The sequence below is a fragment of the Talpa europaea genome, assembly GCF_964194135.1.
Source record: "Talpa europaea genome assembly, chromosome: 5".
NCBI lineage: Eukaryota > Metazoa > Chordata > Mammalia > Eulipotyphla > Talpidae > Talpa > Talpa europaea.
The window spans coordinates 10,186,314-10,208,943 of NC_140071.1; the positions used below are offsets into that span (position 1 = coordinate 10,186,314).

Genomic DNA, 22,630 nt, shown 5'->3' on the forward strand with positions numbered 1-22,630 from the left:
CCAGCACTGCAGAGGCTGTGGGCAGCCTCACAGCCCAGGGCTCAACCACTGCGCCACCAGGGGAAGACCCTTAAGGTAGTCATTTTATAACAACTAAATGACTAGTAGTTCCTCTTAATTTTCTCAGACCTGCATTAGCTCTTTGCAAAGGAAAGTCTCATTTTTTTTTTTTTTTGAGATAAGAAAAGGAAATGGTCCTTTATCTCCAATGAACAACCTTTTTGTTCCTCACCTGAGTGTCTGAAATCTCTCCCCTGTGACCAGTTGATCACTTGGTCTCTCCCTCTCAACTCAGTATTTTTAGGGTTCACCTCCCTGTCTCATGGTAAAGGAAGTGCCCTAACCAGAAAATCCAACTAAGTTTGGGGTTTGTCTCACTCTTTGCCTTGTTTCCAGGATAATATGCTCTTAATACTTGCAACATTCAAAGTTGCCTCATATCTATTATCCAGTTTTATCATTGTTTGGTGGTGAAAAGAAAAGCTTAAAGTCAGTAATTCCATTGTGGCCAAAACCATGTCACTGATGAGTTTATCTCCTCCAGCAATGCCTTACTTCTTGGTCTAGTAGAATCCTTCTCAGCTTCCTATATATACATGCATGTGTATATTTTTATGTCTATATATCTCACTATATAGGTATTTATATTTATTATATCCTGTCTTTCAGTGGTATTTTGGAACAAAGAAGTGCTCTGTCCATTTTCATGAATTTAAATCAGGAGACTATTTTTAGTATCTACTAGATATATTTTTGCACAGTGTTTTATACCTATTGTATGTCAGTTTTGGTGTTCTGGGTTCCTATTCAAATATTTTGGATAAAATAGTATTTCATTAAAAATAGGTATTGTTGGAAGGAGGAATTTCTAGAAACATCATTCTTATGTGATTTACTAGGAACAATTATAAAGATAGAAAAGTAATTGAAGAGTCTTCTTCAAGTCTAAAACTAGGCAGGAGAAAAAGTTAATCAAGGAACAAAGGAAGAAGTGACTAGTATTTATTGAGCCTCTTCTTGGGTTTAGTTTTCCTTACAAATGGTGTGTTTTTCAACCCTTTTAACAGCACTCTTAAAGCAAATGGTACTTAGCATCTAAGTATTCAAAAAGGAAACATATTTTTAAAATAATCCTCCAAATTTCAACAGAGTGAATCCAGATCTTTAGTATTCCAGGGTCTACCTCTGTTCTATAATATTCTGCCTCTCCAGAATCAATCTTTTCTTACTATTTAACATACTTTTTCTTACTATTTAGGCTTCTCTTCAGTTATTTCTTACCAGGGTTCTGCAAACATTCCTTTAGTCTTACTCTTGTCACTCATACTAACACTCATGAGAGATAAATGTGTGGGGTCCCCAAAAATATTTAAAGTGTTTTCTCACATGCTATTTATCAACAATAATTTTGTTATTGTATAAAAAAACAGCTATTTAACTCTCACAACTCCCCCACTGAGGAAAACCTTCTGTCATATTAGAAAATAACATATGGAGAGAGATCTTGATGATTGGATGGGAGGGGGGCTGTTATGTTTCAGGAGACACATAAAGAAACCATATTTTATAAATCCAAAATAGAATTTCTACACATCATATTTAAACAACCATTTATACAAAGCTGAGACCTATTAGAAAATGCATCTTTCATAATCCCATTTATATTTCTCATTTGTATAATTCATTTAATTTAGGTATATACCAGATTATTATTTAAAGAAACATGGATAAGAAATATTTGCAGGGAAAATTACTAGAATTTTCCAGAAAATTCTAGAATTGTACAATTCTAGAATAGCCATTCTGACTAATGCACAACAATGAACATAATGAATACAACTCAGTTTAAATAATAAATTTGATATTAGATATATAAATGACCATATCATCTAGAAAAATAGACATTTAATATTCATTACAAAAATAGTATTTCTATGAAGATGAATTTTTAGCAATAGTAATTGCTAAAAATGTATTTTTAAAAAATGATTTGAGAAAATAAGAGTGTTTTCTCTTATAATAATAGTCAACTAAATTTCTTTGATGTAAATGCTTTCAGTATAAATCATTTTACTGACAAATAACAAATACTTGATTAAACACAGGCAAAAAATGGAAGAAAATGAGCACAAAACAAAATCTTTCAATATTCAGGCTGCCACCCAATTGCTTTCTTATCTAATATGAATTGTGTAGTAGCTAATCATGTTTTGGCACTTTCTTGCCATCAAAGCATTTCATAAAATTATCCCATTACCATGTTTTTCTCAGAGGCAAAATTAACATGGATGACAGTTTAATTGACATGTTTCTTTTTCTTCTAGTTCTGTTGCCAATTAAACAAAACATACCATAGTTTTGATATTCATTTTGCTAATTATTTGCAAAATTGTGGCTTGATTTTTTTTTTTTTTTTTTTTTTTTAGTTTCAAACAAATCTTACTTTCTTCAGAAGTTTCCTGTAACATTTATTGAGTAGTAATTGCTGGTACTGGTGGTTGTTTTAATTTTTCTTTCAGTAATTTTCTATTGTTATGTTACCACTTAAATCTCAATAAAACAATGAACTTATGAGTCCTGTAAAATCACATGAAGAAGGAATATTTTAAATCAACCTATAGACTATCTTCTTTCAACCTTAAACTGTGTAATTTTAATTTTTAAAATATTGTTATGTATTTGAAGGATAATGCAGAGAAATAAAAAATACTTTATCATGAATACTTAATAATTTAAGACAGTGATTATAGGCTTATAAAACCTTACCATTCCTTTCAGCCAGGACTGAATGGGAGCTTGATTGCATGCCACAAAACCTATGTTAGTGTTTGGCTGGCCTCTACTGTTCCTGTTACCTGAGATCCTGCCAATCTCCCCTGCCCTTTTTGAGGAAGTACTTTCTTCTTCTTCATAGGTGCATTCTTCTTGCTCCCCATCGGTGTATTTAAAATTCTGACTTTTCCTTAAACTACTCTCAGATATTCAATTTCACTATATTGTGGCTCAATTCATTTTTCCTAGACTAGATAGTATATGTGATGGTCATTTGGGGTCATGTGATCTATGTTTTAATTGTTATTGTGGTATGCAAGGATTCACAGATAAGATATTAAATGATTTGACTTTATTCCAATAAAAACACATTATATGCTGGATTAAATCACAGAGGTAGTTGGTTATCCCAGCACTAGACCTTTGGAATAAAAGCTTTCTGAGGACAGGGTTTTTTTCTCTTTTGCTCACTGTCTTAAATGTATCTGATAATAATAGGTAGCCCATAAATGTTTGTGTCTATTGAACATACACCTAGAATAAAACATTTGGATACAAACAATATTACATGGTTGGGAATATCCTCAAATCTTGTAGAAATCAAAGTTTACTGAGAAATTATTTAGTTAAATAATGAATTATTGTACCTAGAAAGATAAAGGGGATGCTTTTCTCAATTGACTCAAGTGCTACACTTGATCTTCATGGTGAAGTTGGATAAAGTAAACATCTTCCTGGGCTAATTTCTGAATACATTTTTATATAGTGACACTCTCTTTGCTGTCTTTGAAATGCACACCATTGTCACACTGAGTTATTTTCAGACATGGATTTTGGGTCCTTCATCATGTTTGGGTTAAAGATCTCATTAACTTTGTAGTCTTGCCATTTTGCCTGTCTCTAAGCCTGTCCACTTGATGGAATATTTTCACCTTGATCGATAGGTATAATCCATCAGTGTCTGCTGGCTTGACATTAGTTTCCTTAATACTAAGGTTAGTTTATACCCGTCCTCCTACCTCCATGAAATACACAATAGAAACCAAAACAAAAGTTATTTTAGAACAAATAGCTGACATCTCTGTGGAATTCCAGAATGAGCAATTGAACCTCAGAGAACACCCATTGCCAGCAGGGTTTCACCCAGATGCAACTGTTCTCCCAACATCACTTATCCAAAAGCAAGAGACAACTGGGCCAAGCTAACCTCTTCCTTGCTTTTGTGTACAAAAATAAATAGAATAGAACAAATAAGGAAAACAGTCCCGCAGCTGGAAGGCAACTTTAAAGAAAAATGATGTTCATAGCTATCCTGCCAGTAGCTGGCAAAGCAGTTTTTATAAAACATATTTAATGTTTACAGCCACTTGGAGGCCAGGGAAAGAGTAATACTTTGAAAATATGTTTAATGTTTCGAACCACTCAGTGGCCAAGAAGCAACCCCTGCTAACATATATTTAATGCTTAGAGTCATTTGGCGGTTAGGAAAAAACAGGAACTTCTTGTTAATTTTTAACATTTATTGCTGATCAGCGGCTGCTAAAGCGACTATCAATGCGGCATAGTTTATGTTTGGGGACACGCTGCGTTGCCACTAAAACAATTCATATACTTCTCTCAAGGCCACACAAAAACTGTCAATAGCATTACCTTTGCAATTGTACCAACTAATAAAAACATAGGAATCAAACAGAGGAATAAAACGCTCCCTGAACACACAGTCATAACATCCTATGGCCCCGAAAATAGTTCTGCCATGCTGCGTGCTCTGGGCATTTCGCTGCTGACATGGGGGGATCGCCAGGCCTTGCTCAATTTCATCAAATGTGTTAAAGCGACTCAGCAGATTGCAAAGCAGAAGTGGAATCTGATAATTGGTGCTTCTGACAAATCAACAGCTTGTCTCCACACATTAAGGTAAAAGAGTACTCTACACCAAAGAAAACGTAAATTGGAATAGAAAGTCTATTAGGCTTTTAAATAGACTTGGTAGAGTTTGTAGCCAAGATAATAGTAAATAGTGAGTGAATGTGTCAAAGGGAGGGGCTGCATAAATAACAGGCATAAATAAGTGAGGTATACCCCTGCTCATTTCCAGAGAATGATCATCAAAATACTAGCAGGATCCTTCCCCATTTATTGATCAAAGTTTTCCAGGCGTCCTTATAAGTATATGCATTTCCTCCATTACTTCTTGCAAGAACTTGGGGAATAGGTATTTTTATTCCTCATGTACAAGGCAAAGAAACCAAACCATAAGGTGGTTAAATAGTTTATGTCAATACACAAGGGAGAAAATGGTATAGAAGAGATTTGAACTTAACAAGTTCTTCGCCCAAATGCTGCATGATTAGAACATGTTTCTGGAGTTCTGTCGTATTTCTCTAGAAGTCTTGTTTGGTAATTGAGTGCAAGCCTAGAGAAAACCATACAGCATAGATGTTTCAAAAACCATTATTATTATTTTTTTAATAGCGGCATGTTATTTATTTATTTATTTGTTTGTTTTGTTTATACATGCACTGGGTACAGTCAGAAGCGCGGGAGGGTGAGAGAATTCACCAGAGCCAGAGCGGGGAGCAGAGCAGGCAGAAGGACCGAAGTACACTGCTGAGGGGAGCAGCGGGCGGCAGGAGAGGTCTGCGCGCCATGTGGGACCCTCCTCCGGTGGCCGGGGAGCAGCCGGGGATAGAACCGACGCCGCAGAGGCCGCGGGCAGCTTCGCAACCGAGAGCTCAACCGCTGTGCCACCGGGGAGGCCCTCAAAAACCATTATTTTGGCAAAATTGGATTCTGACTTTACTAACACTGCCTAGCTCATCTTTGGCCTCATATCAAAATGCAGATTCAGCTCAACAAATAATAAATGGAATTCAAAGCAAATGAAGAAGTACTGATTTACACATTCTGTAAGTATGTGAAAAATGCAACCTAGAGCACACCACTTCTAGGAACACACTAAGTTCTTTTAAGAATCAAGGAACACCCTTCCTCTATACTGACCTTATATTTCAGTACTAAAACCTAGGTCAGTGGTGAGAGGGAGTATTTTCTGCTGAAAGGGCTGCAGAGATGAAGAGTTGGGGGAGGAAATGCGGTCAACCAGCTCTTCCCCCAACTGGAGCATAAGCAGAGTGAACACTGGAGGATGCATGGAGTGGACACAGGGACAAGCCTAGTGAGGAAGGTGTCCACTCAGAAGTGTTGGTGAAGAGACTGTAGCATGAGGAAGACACCTATGTTTGGAGAATACGGCCCAGTGTGGAGACTGAGATGCCAATGAGTTGAGCAAATCCCCTACAGTGGAACAGAGAAGAGAGTGGAAACAGTTTGTACAGATTTTTCAAAGCTGAAATGGAGTCATAAGGATATCTGCAAGGGGTCTGGAGGGGAATATTTGTTATTTAAGGGGGTTTGTTCAAATAATAAAATATATTATGGATAGCAAGAGCCAGAGTTCTTGGAAAAGAGAATTACAAATTATAAAAGAGTGAAAACTGGAGTTAATGGTAGTGGGTGATTTGAGTTAGAGGTATTAGTGTAAAATCAAAGTTTTCAATATATGCAATAAAAGGATACAAAAGTAAATATTTACGTGTATATATACATTCTTTAACTGTTCCTACTGAGAGGGCCTGGGGCAATGGCATAGCATTAGTCAAAAGACACACACATAACAACCAGATATCGGTCTCTAAATATAATTCTTCATGAGGATGGGGTGATAAATTGCCAATTCTAGGCCTGCACAGGAAAAGTGCAGTATGAGTCCCAGACGTATTTTGTTCGTTTGTTTGTTTTGGGCCAAAAATAAGGGAATATTTAAAGAATAAAGGGGTAACGTTGAATGACATGAAAATCAAATTGATGGGACTTTCACTGACCAAATCTGAAAACATTTCAACAATAAACAAATTTCAATATTAAAATAAATAATGATACAAAGAAATTGGAACCAATTTAGTAGAAAAATAAATTTTGAGACTACATTGATAAAAATTAATAAGAATTTGAAATTATGACAGGAATCAGGTTATTTTTCCAGTCTTAAACTACTCTTGACAAAATATGAAATAATTCTAAAGACAGAAAGCATAAATTTACAGTGGAATCATCATCTAATGCAGACAGCCTCTAAGACAGACTGCAATTATGCTTGAATGCAATATTCACACCTATGTTTAATCCGTTTCAAGTGTGATATGAGTTCCTAACATATGGAATGTAGCATATATTTATAATTTCAAATCCAAGATAACAACTTCAGTAGACCTGGAAGTATATCCCTTCTCTCACCCTTGGTGAATTTTCAGATGAAACCACATTCCTGATTGAATCTAAAAGTACGAGGTACTTTGAAGTCGACACCAAGCTAAGATAAGGAATTACTACTAAGCAAATATTACAGCACATAGGAGACTGCAGAAGAAAAAAAAATAAAGAGGGGGAGGGTGTAGGTGGGTGGGTTATAAGGGAATGAAAATAAAATATTTTGTTAAGATCTCAGAAAGATCAAGGATGGTCCATTGGCTTACTATCTAGTCCAATAAATTTTCATCTTAAGAGATGAACGATACATTTATATCTCAAAGGTACTCAAAAAAAAAAAAGATTATAATTCATGTAAGGGCTTTGCCACTTAGGCATCTCAATATAGTACAAGGCCAAGATGGATTCAGCTTAAAGAGATTTGTTTTCTTATTCAGTAACCCCAAGAAGACTTATGTTGTACTCATAATACCTACACAGTTCTTTAAAAGCATTCTACATACAGAAACATCACAAGTATGAACTGAGGGTCAGGGGCAGGGTTAGACATTATACAGTGAGAAGTCTTTGAACTAATTCAATCCTATTGGGAAATAAATTGACTGAGAGACTTAGTTGCAAGTACATCTCACATTTCCTGGGGGCAAAAATAATGCTTATTCCTAATTCAGAAGGGAGAAATGAGTGAAGATAGTAGATCTGAATGTGAAAGACAACTGTTTCCAGAATTTGCGCCGGGTCAAATAGTTGTCTGTATACATTTACTAGCTAAATTTTAAAAATGTTATGTACCAGTAACTCATTTATTCTGTGTATTTTCCTTCCATTTGAGCAAAAATGTCTATGTAATGTATCTCATGCCTATCTCATGTATTCTGGGTTTTGGAGGGTAAAAAAGCACATATTTCATCACACGTTTACAGATCAAGATAAACTAAGTCCAAGAAATTTCATTTGCACCTGGACTTAACTTGTATGATGACATTCTAGATTTTTGAACTCATGTAATAATGAGGTAAACATTTTGGGACCCTAGACATGGGCTAAGCATATATTGCATGATAGAGCAACACGGCTCCCTGGAGAGCAGATGGACTGTGATAAGACTATCGAGGGCCTTCAATAATCCCAGCAACCTGCACTCATGTTCTTGTGTAAACCTATTTCCTGAATATGAGTTGAACTTGTTTCTCATAATTATAATATGGCAGAAGTTATGGGATATTATTTGCAAAATAAGATTTGAGACGCTTTGGTTAGAAACAGTCTCTCCAGTTCTCTCTTAGCTGGCTAACCATAGCACCAAGCAGCAGTCATTTTGTGAGGTAACCCCATTGAGAAGGCCATGTAGTCATGGTGTGAAGTCTGCCAACAGACACAGGGAATGAGATTCCTACTTCCCTGAAAGCCTCTTAAGCATTTAGATAAGATTGAAGCCTCAGCCATTAGTTTGGCTGCAGTTGCTTAAGCAGTTCATCTGATATTGGAAACTTAAGACTCCAGAAGACATTTTAGAAGGCACTAACTCTAGAAAAATGGTAAAAATTGATTACAAATTGAAATGAAGCTAAATGTATATTCAATTAATTTAAATTAATTAAAAAACCCTGAATGTGATTCCTACTCTAATACATAGCAGTTAAATTTTCTTATAAAAGTAAAGATAAAATAGTGAATAATACTGCATGCAGTCATTGTAACAGCAAAATAAAGTAGAGGATATAAACCTCCAGTTATATCTCCTCGCCCCTAATGACTTTGTAGCATCTGGTAGGCCTTACTACAACAACTAAGATTCACAACTGGCATCTCCTAAAACTTGTGAGAGAGACCTGGTTATGAAGAGTCGGATCAGCTGTCTCCAATGGTGTAACTCAGACAGAGGAAGGTGGTATAAGTGTGGATAAGTATTTGAAGATGTTAAATCTGTCAGACTCTAGGAAGAGTAACTTCAACTGCATGCCCAACTGATGCATAATCATCAGACATTAAGGAGGGAACATTACTGTAATTCATTGTTACTCTAGTGGTCTTAAAGAATTAAGACTACATTTATAACATTAAATTTGTCTCTGAAGAGTAACTGCGAACTGGGGAATATCTGGATCATTAGGTAATACCCTACGGTCAGACAAAAAGCACTTTATCTCTGAATTTGACTTCCTGGCATATTGATGTAGCACAAGTTAGTAACAAAATGACCTTTTTCTTAAACAATCCATAGATTCAGTAAAATTTTCTTCAACTTTTGGAAACTAAATATATTCCATGGTTTTATAAGTCTTGAATACTTACTTCCCCCAAATCTATGTTTATCCTGTTTACTACCCCTTTGTATACTTATGTCTTTTATTGTTTTCACCATACTTATTTTTCATTCAAGCTTTGTTTATCATGTTTTAATATATGATCCATTATTGTCAAATTTATATTTGCATAATAAAATTTGCTTTGGTGTCCTAGTGTGTCCTTTGTAATACAAAATGAGATATTTTACTATATGTGTATATATATATATATAATTTTAATTGGTTGAATATTCTCTTTTGTTAAAGTGAAAAAGCAACATAACACACTATTAAGGAAGTAAATTATTTCCTGGAGAGTATATCAAAAATACATCTGTAAAATTGACAGTCATATTTGTCACAATTGTTATACTGTCTAATATTCCATGGTGGGATCCATCTGGTGTTGACTAAAATTTATTTTGACTTTCCAAAGAAAATAAAATATGAAGGCAGATATTACCTAGATGGAATGTGGGAAAGAAAATAGAATAAACTTTGGGAAAAGTGGCACTTGTAGTAACCATTTCCATGCTGTAAGAAGGGTATGCTTGGAGTTTGGGTGTTCATGGAACAGAATTGGGTATTCTTGGGACAGAAATAAGAGTTATGAATGCAGAGTAGTTTTTAGTTAGTTTTTGATTTGTTGTATGAATGCAGAAACAATGAATGGCAAAAATTTAAATGGCTCTCCTATGTTCTTTGGTTGTATATATATAGATAGTTTTGTAGAAAATCACATGCACTGCATGAGACATATTACTCTTTTTTTCAGAGTTTACATAGTTATGTACACAAGAACTAGGGTACAGCCCAGAGGTGCAGGAGGTGAAAGGACACATCAGAGACTGAGTGGGGAGCAGAACAGGCAGATCTATTGAAATACACTGCTGAGGGGAGCAGTTGGGTGAGTCAGGAGAGGTCTGCTGTGCCATGTGGGTCAGCTCCCTGGCAGGGGATCAAACTTGTGCTGCAGTGGCTGCAGATAGCTTCCTAGTGGTGATGTTTAACCCCTTGCACCACCAGGTAGGCCCCTAGCCAGATTTAATTTCTATGTCTAATTTAAGTGATATTTATACATCTTAGTGTGTATTTGAAAAGAGCATGCTATGCAAATGTAGTGCAAGAATAGACGAGCAAACTTACAGCAGGTGTTGAAAAGGAACTGAAGTATTTACTAGAGTCTCTTGAACAACCAATGAAAAATATTCATAATGACACATGTTCAAACACTTTATAGAACCTATTCTTCCATAGATCTTTCTGATACCACATGGCAGCACGTAGCTACATCTCATCTCAATACTGTAAAAGTTGTAACCACTTTTTAATCACCCACCCATCTCTTGATTTTCCAAATTTAGTCCTCTCTCCAAACACTAGTCATGAACTCCCTATACAAGGAGTTCTTGTATCTATCCTACCTGGCACAACATAAGACCTCATTGCTTTTCTAACAAGACAGATTTTTTTAGTATCACAGAGGTGGGTTTGCTTTAAGGATGCCATTTTACTAATAGTTACTGAGAGTCATATGATCCAGATTACATGAAGTAACGTGGACTCCCAGAGCCACTGACCTGACCTGCCTGTGCCATCAGGGCATCTGAGCCAATTCCCATTTGCCCTTCTGGGACAGCTGTTGGGGCAGTGGAAGTCCAATGGGGGTTGCCAGACTCTGGAAATCACAGCAATCAATATCTTATATATGAGTTTCAAAAGTGTGACGTTGTAACATAGAAGTCATCTGTAGCTTTAACTGCAAGTGTGCTAGAAGCCAGAAGTTATTTTGAGGTAAATTAAGGCTAATAGTGGTAATTGTAGAATAAAAGTTGGAATCTGATAGCCAATAAAACTGAAGCCCTGAACTCATTGACCTTAAGTTGCATACTATAGCATTTTATAATTTAGATGGATGCTAAAGTGCAAATTTATAATAAATTTAAACTATTAACAATGATGATAGTAAAATCTTAACTGTAAATTTACCCTAATACTCACTTTTCTTGAGATTGGCTTCATGGTTTGAAGGCACGACTGCTCTGGTTAGCTGCTGTGACTACAAAGGAAACAGTATCATCCTCTGAAATCTCTATATGATAGCTACAAAGCAGTAGCATAACCCTTTCTGGCCCAATCCCAGACTCAGGTGCTACACAAGCTTTAGATAATTTACTTTGAGCTCTGAATTACTATCTAGTATTTGGTGAATGACAGTTACTTCCAACACTGTGAAAATGAAAATAATTGTATCCTCTGCAGAGGAAGATAGTGTTTAGAGTTACAAATAAGATGTGTACTTCAACCTGCAGAAAATAAATGTTGAAAAGACTTCATAGCATCTGACCGAATTTTGATTTGCCTACTCACCCACAGGAGACATTTCTGGAACGCTGGCAACATAAGGTCCATCCAAAAACTTTGGCTCATTATCATTAATATCCTGCACTTTGATGATGAATTCTGATTCGGGCTCCAGGGGCTTCCTGGTTTCTATGTCCACAGCTTGAGCACGAAGCGTGTAGAAAGGTTTTTCCTCTCTATCCAGACTCCTGATTGCGTGAATGTCCCCTGTGGTTTCATCAATGGTAAAGACAGTGCCAGCACCATCACCTGAGAGGGTATATTTAACAGAGCCCTCTCCCTTATCTAAGTCAGAATGGAGCTTTTGAGGAGAGAGAGAGAGAGAGAGAGAGAGAGAGAGAGAGAGAGAGAGAGAGAGAGAGAGAGAATGTTAAAAGGCCATATATGTAGTATAAATATTTAACCGACATTAAGGAAAAAAACTTTGTACATTTATCTTGTTCATTTTTTTACCAACATTCTGATTATACAATTGTACATGAAAAAATTTAATAAGTGTGTAGTGAACATCTAAATAATGTCTTTATATGTTGGATTGCACCTTTCACCTTATAATCGACTGAATTTATCACTTAAATGGATCACGTCGCTGTCCTGCCATCCATCTTTCTGTCATCTATCTTATTTTTTGATGAACGACAGCTATCAGGAGTACAGAGCCCACATATACCAACATGAATAAATATATCTAAAATTTGAATATTTCTATTTATATCTTTTGTATCTTTTAGGTGATAAAATATTCATAAACTGAAGTGCACAAATTTTAAGAGTTTTTATTTCATTTTAAATAATTGTTGTAATATAAATAAGTCATGAATACCAAACCACACACACTTTTCTACATATAAATTAAATACATATAAATTTTTATGAAACATATAATATATAAATATAGATCAATATATAAATAAATGCTTATTTTTATGTTTTTTATTTACTTCAGAATTTGTGCTAAAATGGTTTATAGCTGGGTAGTGATATAATTTAAAAAAAAAACTAAAATAAGGGATAGCAAAATTTATATTTTTAAAAACATTTCCATATATCTCAGTCAAGTCCAAGGAAAGATTGCTATGAATTTAAGGGAAGATTTTTCCCCTTAATTTTTTATGAGCTGCCTTGAAGCATAGGAAGTTTCAAGCATAAAATCAAGCTGTAGATAAATGTTCTTTCAACTTTGGAATTTCAAATTACTAATTTCAACCATATTATTAAAGATGTACAACATAATGGATCTTGCTTTTGCTTCAGATTTATCAAAAGATATGAGACAGTCAAACCCTCAATGCAAAAGCCATGCCTATACCAACTGGATCCACTTAGTAGGAACTGGACAGAATAAGTGGTGATACTGTGGAAACTCTGGAAATTGTCGATAGCTTTATACTATGATCCAAGTAGAATAACAAAAATGAAGTCTACATTTAGCAAAAATTAGAGCAGTTTTCTATTTATTTATTTATATTTTATTTATGCATACAAGAACTGGGGTGTAGGCCCATGGTGTGGGGAGTGAGAAGATTCACCAGAGACAGAGTGGGGAGCAGAACAGGTGGATCTACTGAAATACACTGCTGAGGGGAGCAGTGGGAGAGACCGGAGAGGTCTGCTGTGCCATATGTGGATCAACAACCTTTACTGGGGATTGACTGTGGATTGAACCCATGACACTGTGACTGGCATAAAAAAAAGACCAAAAACATACTTTTTATGAATAAAATTATATTGAAACCTGAATGATTCTGAAATCTTTCCTTATAGATGAAAAGACTTTCTCAAATAATTCAGCAATGGAATTCAGACTTAGGTTACTCCATGAAGCTACTTCTTAATGTTATTTGCATAAAGAAGGAGAGTGTGTTACAGAAAGAGGATTCACTTTCTTTGCTTCATCTGTGGGTTCTAACTATGAAAAATCATACAATGTCACTTTACACAGGGACTTAAAACTACACATACTGCTAGCTAATAAATAATTCACAAGAATACAATTATTTTCCATTATGGCAATTTAAAAATAACAGCAAATATGTTTCCTATTCCAACTATATTTTAAAAAAAAGCTGATTCTGAGTAGGTGCTGACTGTATTTACTTTCTGAAACAGCCAACTCCAATAATATCATCTTTTCGTATTGACACTTAAAATAAATTTCTCCCAGAAACTGAGTTCTATAAATGATGGCTGTAGGAATATGCACTATCCAGGCAGTTGTTTTGTGGAAGTGGTGTTGTTATTTTCTGGTCTTTTCGAAGTCATCTCAGATGGAGCGTGTAAATGAGATGCCAACAGAGGCTTAAAAAAGATACAGAAGACTAGTTTCAGAATGGAACATCGCTGGATTGCAGCCTTCAAAGTTGTGAGAAAGCTCATCTAAAGTTAAGTGTTTACTAGTATCTACCTGATTATATTTTAGAAACACCAACATGTGCACACAATCACACACGTGCACCCACATGCAAACAAGAATTTGTTCTCATTTTCTCTGGGTTGAAAAGTTCACATAAAATAGAATATGCTTATTATATTACTATGCTCAGCTATAATTTTATTTTCATGTGGTCTTTTTAAGTATGGGTGATGTTAGCAGGCATTAAGAGAGTATTGATATATATGTGTGTATATAAATTATGTATGTATTTATGTATTATTATATCATATATAAAGTATATGTATTAAATTATATTATTGCCTATTAGTTGTTTCTCTGGAGAACCTGATTAACACATGTGACTTCAAAATCTTGTCCATCAGTTGATGATAAAGCATTAAAAGAACAAAAATAATATTCTTCTTTCTCTTGGGGGATCAGTCTCCCCAAAAGTGTTCTGATAGGCTTTCCCCAAGATATCCAGAGTAGGCCTTTTCCAACACGTGTTACCTTGATATATGGAACTAAGGTTAACTGATGCCCTGGTGGTCATAGGAGAATCTATTACCATTAGTTAGAAAATGCAAATTATCTAGATTCAATAACATTTCCAGAACATTTTCACACATGAGGCCTATCTTAAGACAGGGCAACCACATGGAGGCAAGGTTTTGTCATATGAAGTCATCTTTACCTTGTCATATAAATTTCCCATACATTTTTTTTTTTTTAAATCTGGTGTTCTCCCCTACCTGCCTGTTGTTAATTTGTTTATCCAGTGTCAGAAGAACCTAGAAGGGCAGAGGATTTTTCTACTGTCCCTCTTAATTAATGGCATAATCTCTCTGCGTTGTCCCTGCTAAGCTGGAATAATTGGAATATAAACACTTTTAAGTAACTTCTTTAATGTTATTTGGCCAATCAACAAGCCTTCAACCCCTTATCATTTTATAAAAATTAGCTAAACTATCTGATGCCTTTCACACCATTCTCAAGATAATTGGTAAATAATCTGGTTCCTAGAACATAAATTACTGGTAATACCAGTAAAGAGGGGAAGACTATATTAACAGTACATTCTTTCATCCAAATTGTGTTAAGGAAAACTTCAAAACAACAGGATAATTGAAAAAATGACACAATGAAAATATGTATTCTCACTCTAGATCAAACAATTACTAACATCTATGTATTTGCTTTATTTTTATGCATGAACAATTTGGGGGGAAGTGGCATATTCCATAATAATTCACTATTCAATAATCCATTGATATTTTGAAAATAAATCTCTTTTCTTATGTAATTACATTTTTACTTAAGAGAATTACTTAAAATCCCTCTCACTATTTAATAACTAGCCACTATTAATTTTCCCCCACTTATCTGTTCAAATGACTTTTTTAATTTGTTCTTTATTTTTGCTGAACATGGATCAAAGCAAGTTTCAAGCATGACATTTAGATTCCTTTAAGTTTAGAAAGATTAATATTTCAGGGGCCTCCCTGGTGGTACAAGGGGTTAAGTCTCACTACTATGAAGCTATCCAAGTTCAATCCCTAGCCAGGGAGCTAAACCACATGGCACAGCTGACTTCTGTCTCGCCTGCTGCTCCCCTCAGCAGTGTATTTCAGTCATTCTGCCTGTTCTGTTCCCCACTCTGTCTCTGGTGGATCCTCTCACACACATACCCGCCCTGCGCATCTCTGGCCTGTACCCCAGTTCTTATATGCATTAATAAATCTTTAAAAAAGGATTAGCATTTGAATATTTACTTATTTACATGTTACTATTTTTTTTATGCATCCTTTCTGAATTTGTCTGCTGGAACAAGAAATTTTCTGATATATTTCCTAAGTGCTTACTATTCTGTCTTACAATATCATTTCTCAATCCAAAGTACATAGGTGCTAATGAAGTGCCATAAAAATATGTCCTCTGTAAGATGGAGGGAGAAATTTGTAACACATGTTAGAAACATCTTCCACCAGGACTAAATATAAAGGAATGGATCCTTGTATAGAACATGCCTCAAGAAATTTTGGTGTAATAACGGCATGTATGTGATAATACTCATTATTGCTTTTAAAATCTATGATTAGGAAGATTGTTGAATGGATTGGTGACATGGTTGAGGAGTTAGTGCATGAGATTTGGAGTAATATTACAACTTTTATTTATATAAAGGATTCATTCAGATAAACTGACCAAAATGAATATGAGAAAATTTTATGGCTGAAATAATTTCATTAGGTATAAAACATACTACTCTTGCTATATTCCCCTAATCTTAAAACTTTTGCTACAACTAAAATTACAAATACTGAACATTATAACATATTGAACTAATAATAAAATACTTAGGGTTTCCTTCTAATAAAATACTTAGGGTTTCCTGATGGTTACTTTGTTTCCCATCAGTACTATTTTACTCTCAGGAACATGAGAGTGGCCATTATATTAGCTACAGTGTTATTAAATGATGATTAAGGCAATGTTAATAGACAAAATGAAGGCCAGAACCAAGACATCTACAACTTTGCCTGAGGAAGGCAGTAATACAAAAGTTCTCTTTCAGAAGCCACTGAATGCCCAGGAATATTTGAGATTCTATTTCATTCTGCTCCCCAAGGGATGCATTTGTTCTTCCTAACTTGATTGTTGTCATTTGAGGAATAACACTTTACAAGGTTGGGATAACACTTTATAAGGAATAACACTTTACAAGGTTGGGAATTCCCTTTAACAGTCCAATGTGGGTTGAGAACTCCCCTGCCTGAGTTACAGACCCAAAACTATTTATCATCTGTAAATATTTTACCTTCTATAGAAGAAAGTAGACATTCATTTCAAAAAGTCCCACACTTCACAGAGGTATGCCAAGGAAGAACAAAGAAGAACAATGGATATTTGTAATGCTTGGGAGCAACAAAAGCTGATGTGCTAGAATATATTACACATCCTGCTAAGGAAAAAAAACACTCAGCCCCAATGTTCATTTTCCTTTTCTCTTTGAATATTGTGTGTGTGGTTACATGTGAGGAGTAGCCTCACTATTTTCTCATATTGTCCTATTTTACAACTTAGCTTACCCAGATCAGCTTATATAGTTTGAATCTCACAATATATTAAGAAGTATACTCAGGGAAGTTGGAGAGGCCACTGGTGTGGGAATTGGATTTGATAGGAAAAATATGGGAGGAAAAGCTTCAGATCATTTTCCCTCTACATTTTCAAAGCTGTAAAACATTTTCAACAAAGCCAGGTTTCAGGTAACAAAACATTCTCATACAATAAACTGTCCTTATCAAATTGTCAGTAATAGAATATCTATTTGTCAGTAATAGATAAAAGTGAAATTTGTGTGTGATATTAAATGTTGGCCATTTTACAGAATACTAGGTAGATCTCTATGATTAACTCTAGATTTAAAACAAATGCTATTATGATGAGTGAATATAATAGTGATACATTATTATAGCTATATGCTACTTATATGGTTTTGCTAATTAGCATTTATCCACACCACTGCTTTTATTAGTCCTTACTGTGCACTGTTACATCTTATCAGTTTTAACTAATTTTTTTAAAAGGATTTATTTATTTATTTATTTATTTATTTATTTATTTATTTATTTATTTATTTATACAAGCACTGGGTACAGTCAGAAGCACGGGAGGGTGAGAGAGTTCACCAGAGCCAGAGCGGGGAGCAGAGCAGGCAGAAGGACCGAAGGACAGTGCTGAGGGGAGCAGTGGGTGGCAGGAGAGGTCTGCGCACCATGTGGGACCCTCCTCCAGTGGCCGGGGAGCAGCCGGGGATCGAACCGGCGCCGCAGAGGCTGTGGGCAGCTTTGCAACCCAGAGCTCAACCGCTGCGCCACTGGGGAGGCCCAGTTTTAACTAATTCTGAAAATAATCAGTGACATGCTAACATAATCAATCTAGTCAATAATAAAATTGAAGAAAAATTCTATTAGTTCAAAACTGTAAAATTTATTTTCAGTAGCATTGCGTATATACAATACTTTCTTTGCATATACATTTAAGCAGATGAAGCCAAATCTTAACTCTAAATTAAAACTAAATCCAATTTCTTTCATTTTTTTTAAGTTTTTTTTTTTTGAAATAAGATATTATTCTTTTTTATTTATTTATTTATTTGTTTGTTTGTTTGTTTATACAAGCACTGGGTACAGTCAGAAGCGCGGGAGGGTGAGAGAATTCACCAGAGCCAGAGCGGGGAGCAGAACAGGCAGAAGGATCGAAGTACACTGCTGAGGGGAGCAGCGGGCGGCAGGAGAGGTCTGCGCCATGCGGGACCCTCCTCTGGTGGCCGGGGAGCAGCCGGGGATCGAACTGGCGCTGCAGTGGCTGCGGGCAGCTTCGCAACCCAGTGCTCAACCACTGCGCCACCGGGGAGGCCCTTTTTTTAAGTTTTATTTATATATGTATACAACAGCCAGGGCACAGGCTAGAGATGCAGGGGGTGAGAGGATTTACCAGAAATGGTGTGGGGAACAGAGCAGGCAGATTGACTGAAATACACTGTTGAGGGGAGTAGTGGGTGAGACAGGAGAGGTCTGCTGTGTCATGTGGATTGCTCCCTGGCTGGCCGGGATTGAACTCATGCTACAGAGGCTGTGGATTGCTTCATAGTGCGGTGCTTGACTCCTTGTGCCACCAGGGAGGCCATTCATCTTTAATTTTTTTTAAGATTTATTTATTTATACAAGAACTGGGGTACAGGCCAGATTTGCAGGAGGGTGAGGGGATTCACCAGAGACAGAACAGGGAACAGAACAGGCAGACTCTGGAAATACACCGCTGAGGGGAGCAGCAGGAGAGGCAGGAGAGGTCTGCCATGACATGTGGGACCCTAGCCAGCAGGCCGGGATTGAACTGGCGCTGCAGAGGCTGCAGACAACTCCACAGTGCAGTGCACAACCACCTGCGCCACCAGGGGAGGCCCCCTTCATCTTTATTTTTATAGTTCTCTCTATTCAATTTTATTTCTTCCTTCTTCTTAATATTTTAATTTTTCTATTATAAATTCTTTTAGTTGATAATATAGTGTCATTACATAAAATGAATAAATTGTTGTAAGGAACATATAAGTACGGTAAATCCATGTAAAAACCTTGGCTGTTTTGGCATATTCAAAAATATATAAACAGTTTATAGATAAGTGAAAAATAGTGATAAAATATATAATGTACTTGATATATTGATATTACTTAATTGCAGTATAGACTGACTGCAATTGGACCAAGAAATTTGGTCCATGATAATTCTCATCTCTTGTCTCGTATCTTAGCAGTACATCTTAAAACATCTTATTTTGTGAAAAGAGATAATGTGAGTGAGAGTAGCAAAAACTGAAACTGTTTGATTTTCTTTCTTTCTTTTTTTAAGATTTATTTTGATTTATTTCTGCATACAAGAACTAGGGAGTAGGCCAGAGGTGCGGGGATGAGAGGATTCAACAGAGACAGAGAGGGGAACAGAACAGGTAGACTGACGAAATACACTGCTGATGGGAACAGTGGGTGAAACAGGAGAGGTCTGCTGTACCATGTGAGTAGCTCCATGGCTGGGGATTGAACTCATGCTGCAGTGGCTGTGGATAGCTTCATAGTGTTGACACTTAACCCCTTTGGCTACCAGGAAGCCCCCGCTTGATTTTCTTTATATAACTAACAATTTTAATAATATTCTTTTCATCTTTAGGGTCTTTCCTTCATGTCGTTCTTACTGATACTGAAAAGTAGAAGGAAATTCTGGTTCCCGACTCAACAACTTGGTCTTTCTAATAAAATTATGTTAAGCCAAATCATTATTTATCTAAGTTTATTTATAAGTACAATTTTATGTAATGAATTTTTACTCTTTAAATAAAAGCCTATGATCTTCATGAACTCTGAATAAATCAATCAGTCAATATCACTTTTGTATGTTGTTCATCCAAGAAACAAATAATAGTAATAATTCAGAGATCAATATTTGACCATTTTCCTGCAAGTGGAGCTAATCATCAACAGAAAGCAAAAGAAAAATTTTCCTGTGCAAAGTTCTCTGTAACAAACTTGTACTAAGAATGATCTAGAGACAACAAGAAAATAAAATCCACCATACAGAAAAAAATAAGCTGATTTCTGCCTCATCTAGTACAACTATATGTGGAAAAGTAAGTGAAAAACAGAAAGCAAAACACCCCAAAGAGAGAATTACTTTTTTTTCCCACATGAAATACCATAAAAGGTTATTTTACATCATTGGCAAACAGCTAGAATAAGAATAAGGAAAAGTTGCTTAATTTCCAATTTGTGGAGAAAAAGAAGCAATCCGAAATATCAATAAGAATTGATTTCACAAAATTGTGGAATACAGAGGTTAAACAAAAAAGGAAATCACAAAACTAACCCTATAAATTTGACTGCATAATTGAGGGTATGAAATGTAGCAATAAGGGGAGTAAGGGGCTCAAAAATCTAGGGTAAAGGACTATGGGTTTGTTCATGACAGTTGTAGTGTGGTAACAAACATCTGAGGCGGTGTGAACCTATTCTCCTAAATCATATATTGTGCTGTAAACCAGTGTTTCCTCAATAAAGAAAAACAAATAAATATCAGAGAAGCATATTTTTAGTGCAACAGAATTTAACATCAAGATTCATCATAAAGAAACTGAACAATTAATATGGTTTGTTCTTTTTAAGTTTAAAATATACCCAAAGTGACTAACTTCTATGCAACAGCAGCTAGCCTGGCAGTAGATTTCACTTTGGAAACACAACAGAACAATAACTTCAAAGTGCTGAAGGGAAGAGAGTAAAGGTGACTAGAATCCTATACCCAGCCAAACCATCACGCAAAAGTAAGCTTAAAACAAAGACATTTTAGTCATTAAATTCTAGGAAAGTTTACTATCTATATATCCACCGAAAATTTACTAATAAAAAAGTAGCAAACAAGAAACCACTGTGAACAGACAAAATTTAATTAATATACTGTTGGGAAGTCTAAAATACCATGTAAAGTGACATAAAAGCTCTATATTGATAAACAACAAAGAAAACGGAGAGTAGTTCAAAAACTGAGGTTCTGTGTGAGGTTAAAAAAAAGTCTATATTTGAGTTCATCGTATTCATAGATTGATGTTAAAATCATTTTAATAGACTTTTATTGTGGCAGAATGATGCAAAAAAAAGATCTAAGAATTCTAATAAGGATAGAAGGAAGGTGGGAAGAAAGGATAAGAGTAGGAGAAATTGAGATGGATTGAAAGAAAAATAGATGGGTAAGAGAAGTGCAAGGTGTAAGAAAGAGAAGTTGTAGCCACAACAAAAGGGTCAAAAAATAATAATTGTGTACGCACATTAATCTTTTAAGAGTTGACAATAATTAGCACTCACATTATGTCTAAATGACCATTGAGAAATAAAATAAATATGGAGTTTCTGGCAGCATTTCTTCAATTTATTAGTAAATCTTACAAAGCAATTTTTCTGCATTGTGAGTCATTGAATTCTATAGTATCAAGGAAACTCCTTCCATTAAAACAGTTTTCATTTAGACGAATTCAATGACATGTTTCACCAAACATTACTCTTGATTTCAAATGTGATTCCTGATCATCAGATAAAACATTTATTTCTTGGTAAATAAATGTAGGTACCATTTTTTTCTCCACTTAGTTCTCAGGTTATTATACTGTCTTCATATATTATCCCCTAACCTCATTGTCTATCCCTGAGTTTCAAAAGCAAATGATTACTGGGCCTCCCCTGGTGGTGCAGTGGTTGAGCCCTGGTTTGCGAGGCTGCCCGCAGCCTCTGCAGCACCAGTTTGATCACCGGCCACCGGCGAGGGTCCCACAAAAAAAAACCATAAATAAATAAAAATTAAAAAAAGGCAAATGATTAGTCAAAAAGAATATATCTAACCATATTAAAATTTAGGATATTTCTCTGTTTTCCAAAGTATTGCATTGTTTTTGCATATCTTGTTCCATAATGACATGTTCCTACAAATCAACATGCATTCCATGCATTTCCACTGAAATTTTTCTAGATACTCCCATTCTTGTCAGCATTTTCATCTCACCTGTGAGTGAGTGCCAACTTACTTGAATGATGCTTTGTACAACTCAGAATATTTGATGATAGAGAAATGATATATTGATATAAGATCCCCTTGGGTAATCTTATTCTTGATCTGGTTCATATAGGCTTTCTGTCTTTTCATTTACTATTTTTTTTTTTCATTTTACTATGATTCATTTTGGACTGGTATCTGATTGCCTTAAGATCAAAGTTTGTTTTTTTTTTTTATTTCAGGGGAATAAGGGATTAGACACTGGTAAACTCTATTTAGTGATTTCTGTTTTCTCTTTGCCTGATCAAATAGAAAACATATGGTTGAAACTCAGTAATGATTTCAAGAGATAATGAAATAAGTAAGAAATGGATACATACCTATAAATCAAGAAGCCATTTAGGTGTTTTATATGCTTTGGCACATAGAATATGCACAGCATGTACTAATCTAACCATCCATGATCATG

At 35.4% G+C, this 22,630-nt stretch overlaps 1 protein-coding gene across 2 annotated transcripts in view; it reads right to left on the reverse strand.

The window, feature by feature from the left end:
- Positions 1-22,630, reverse strand: part of CDH12 (cadherin 12) — a gene marked incomplete at its 3' end in the record, with an annotated part of 223,292 nt that overhangs the window by 142,209 nt on the left and 58,453 nt on the right. For both annotated transcript variants that reach the window (XM_084233140.1, XM_084233139.1), the window contains exon 2: positions 11,700-11,994. In XM_084233140.1, coding sequence (XP_084089266.1) covers positions 11,700-11,994 — 295 coding nt within the window. The remainder of the gene's footprint in view (positions 1-11,699; positions 11,995-22,630) is intronic.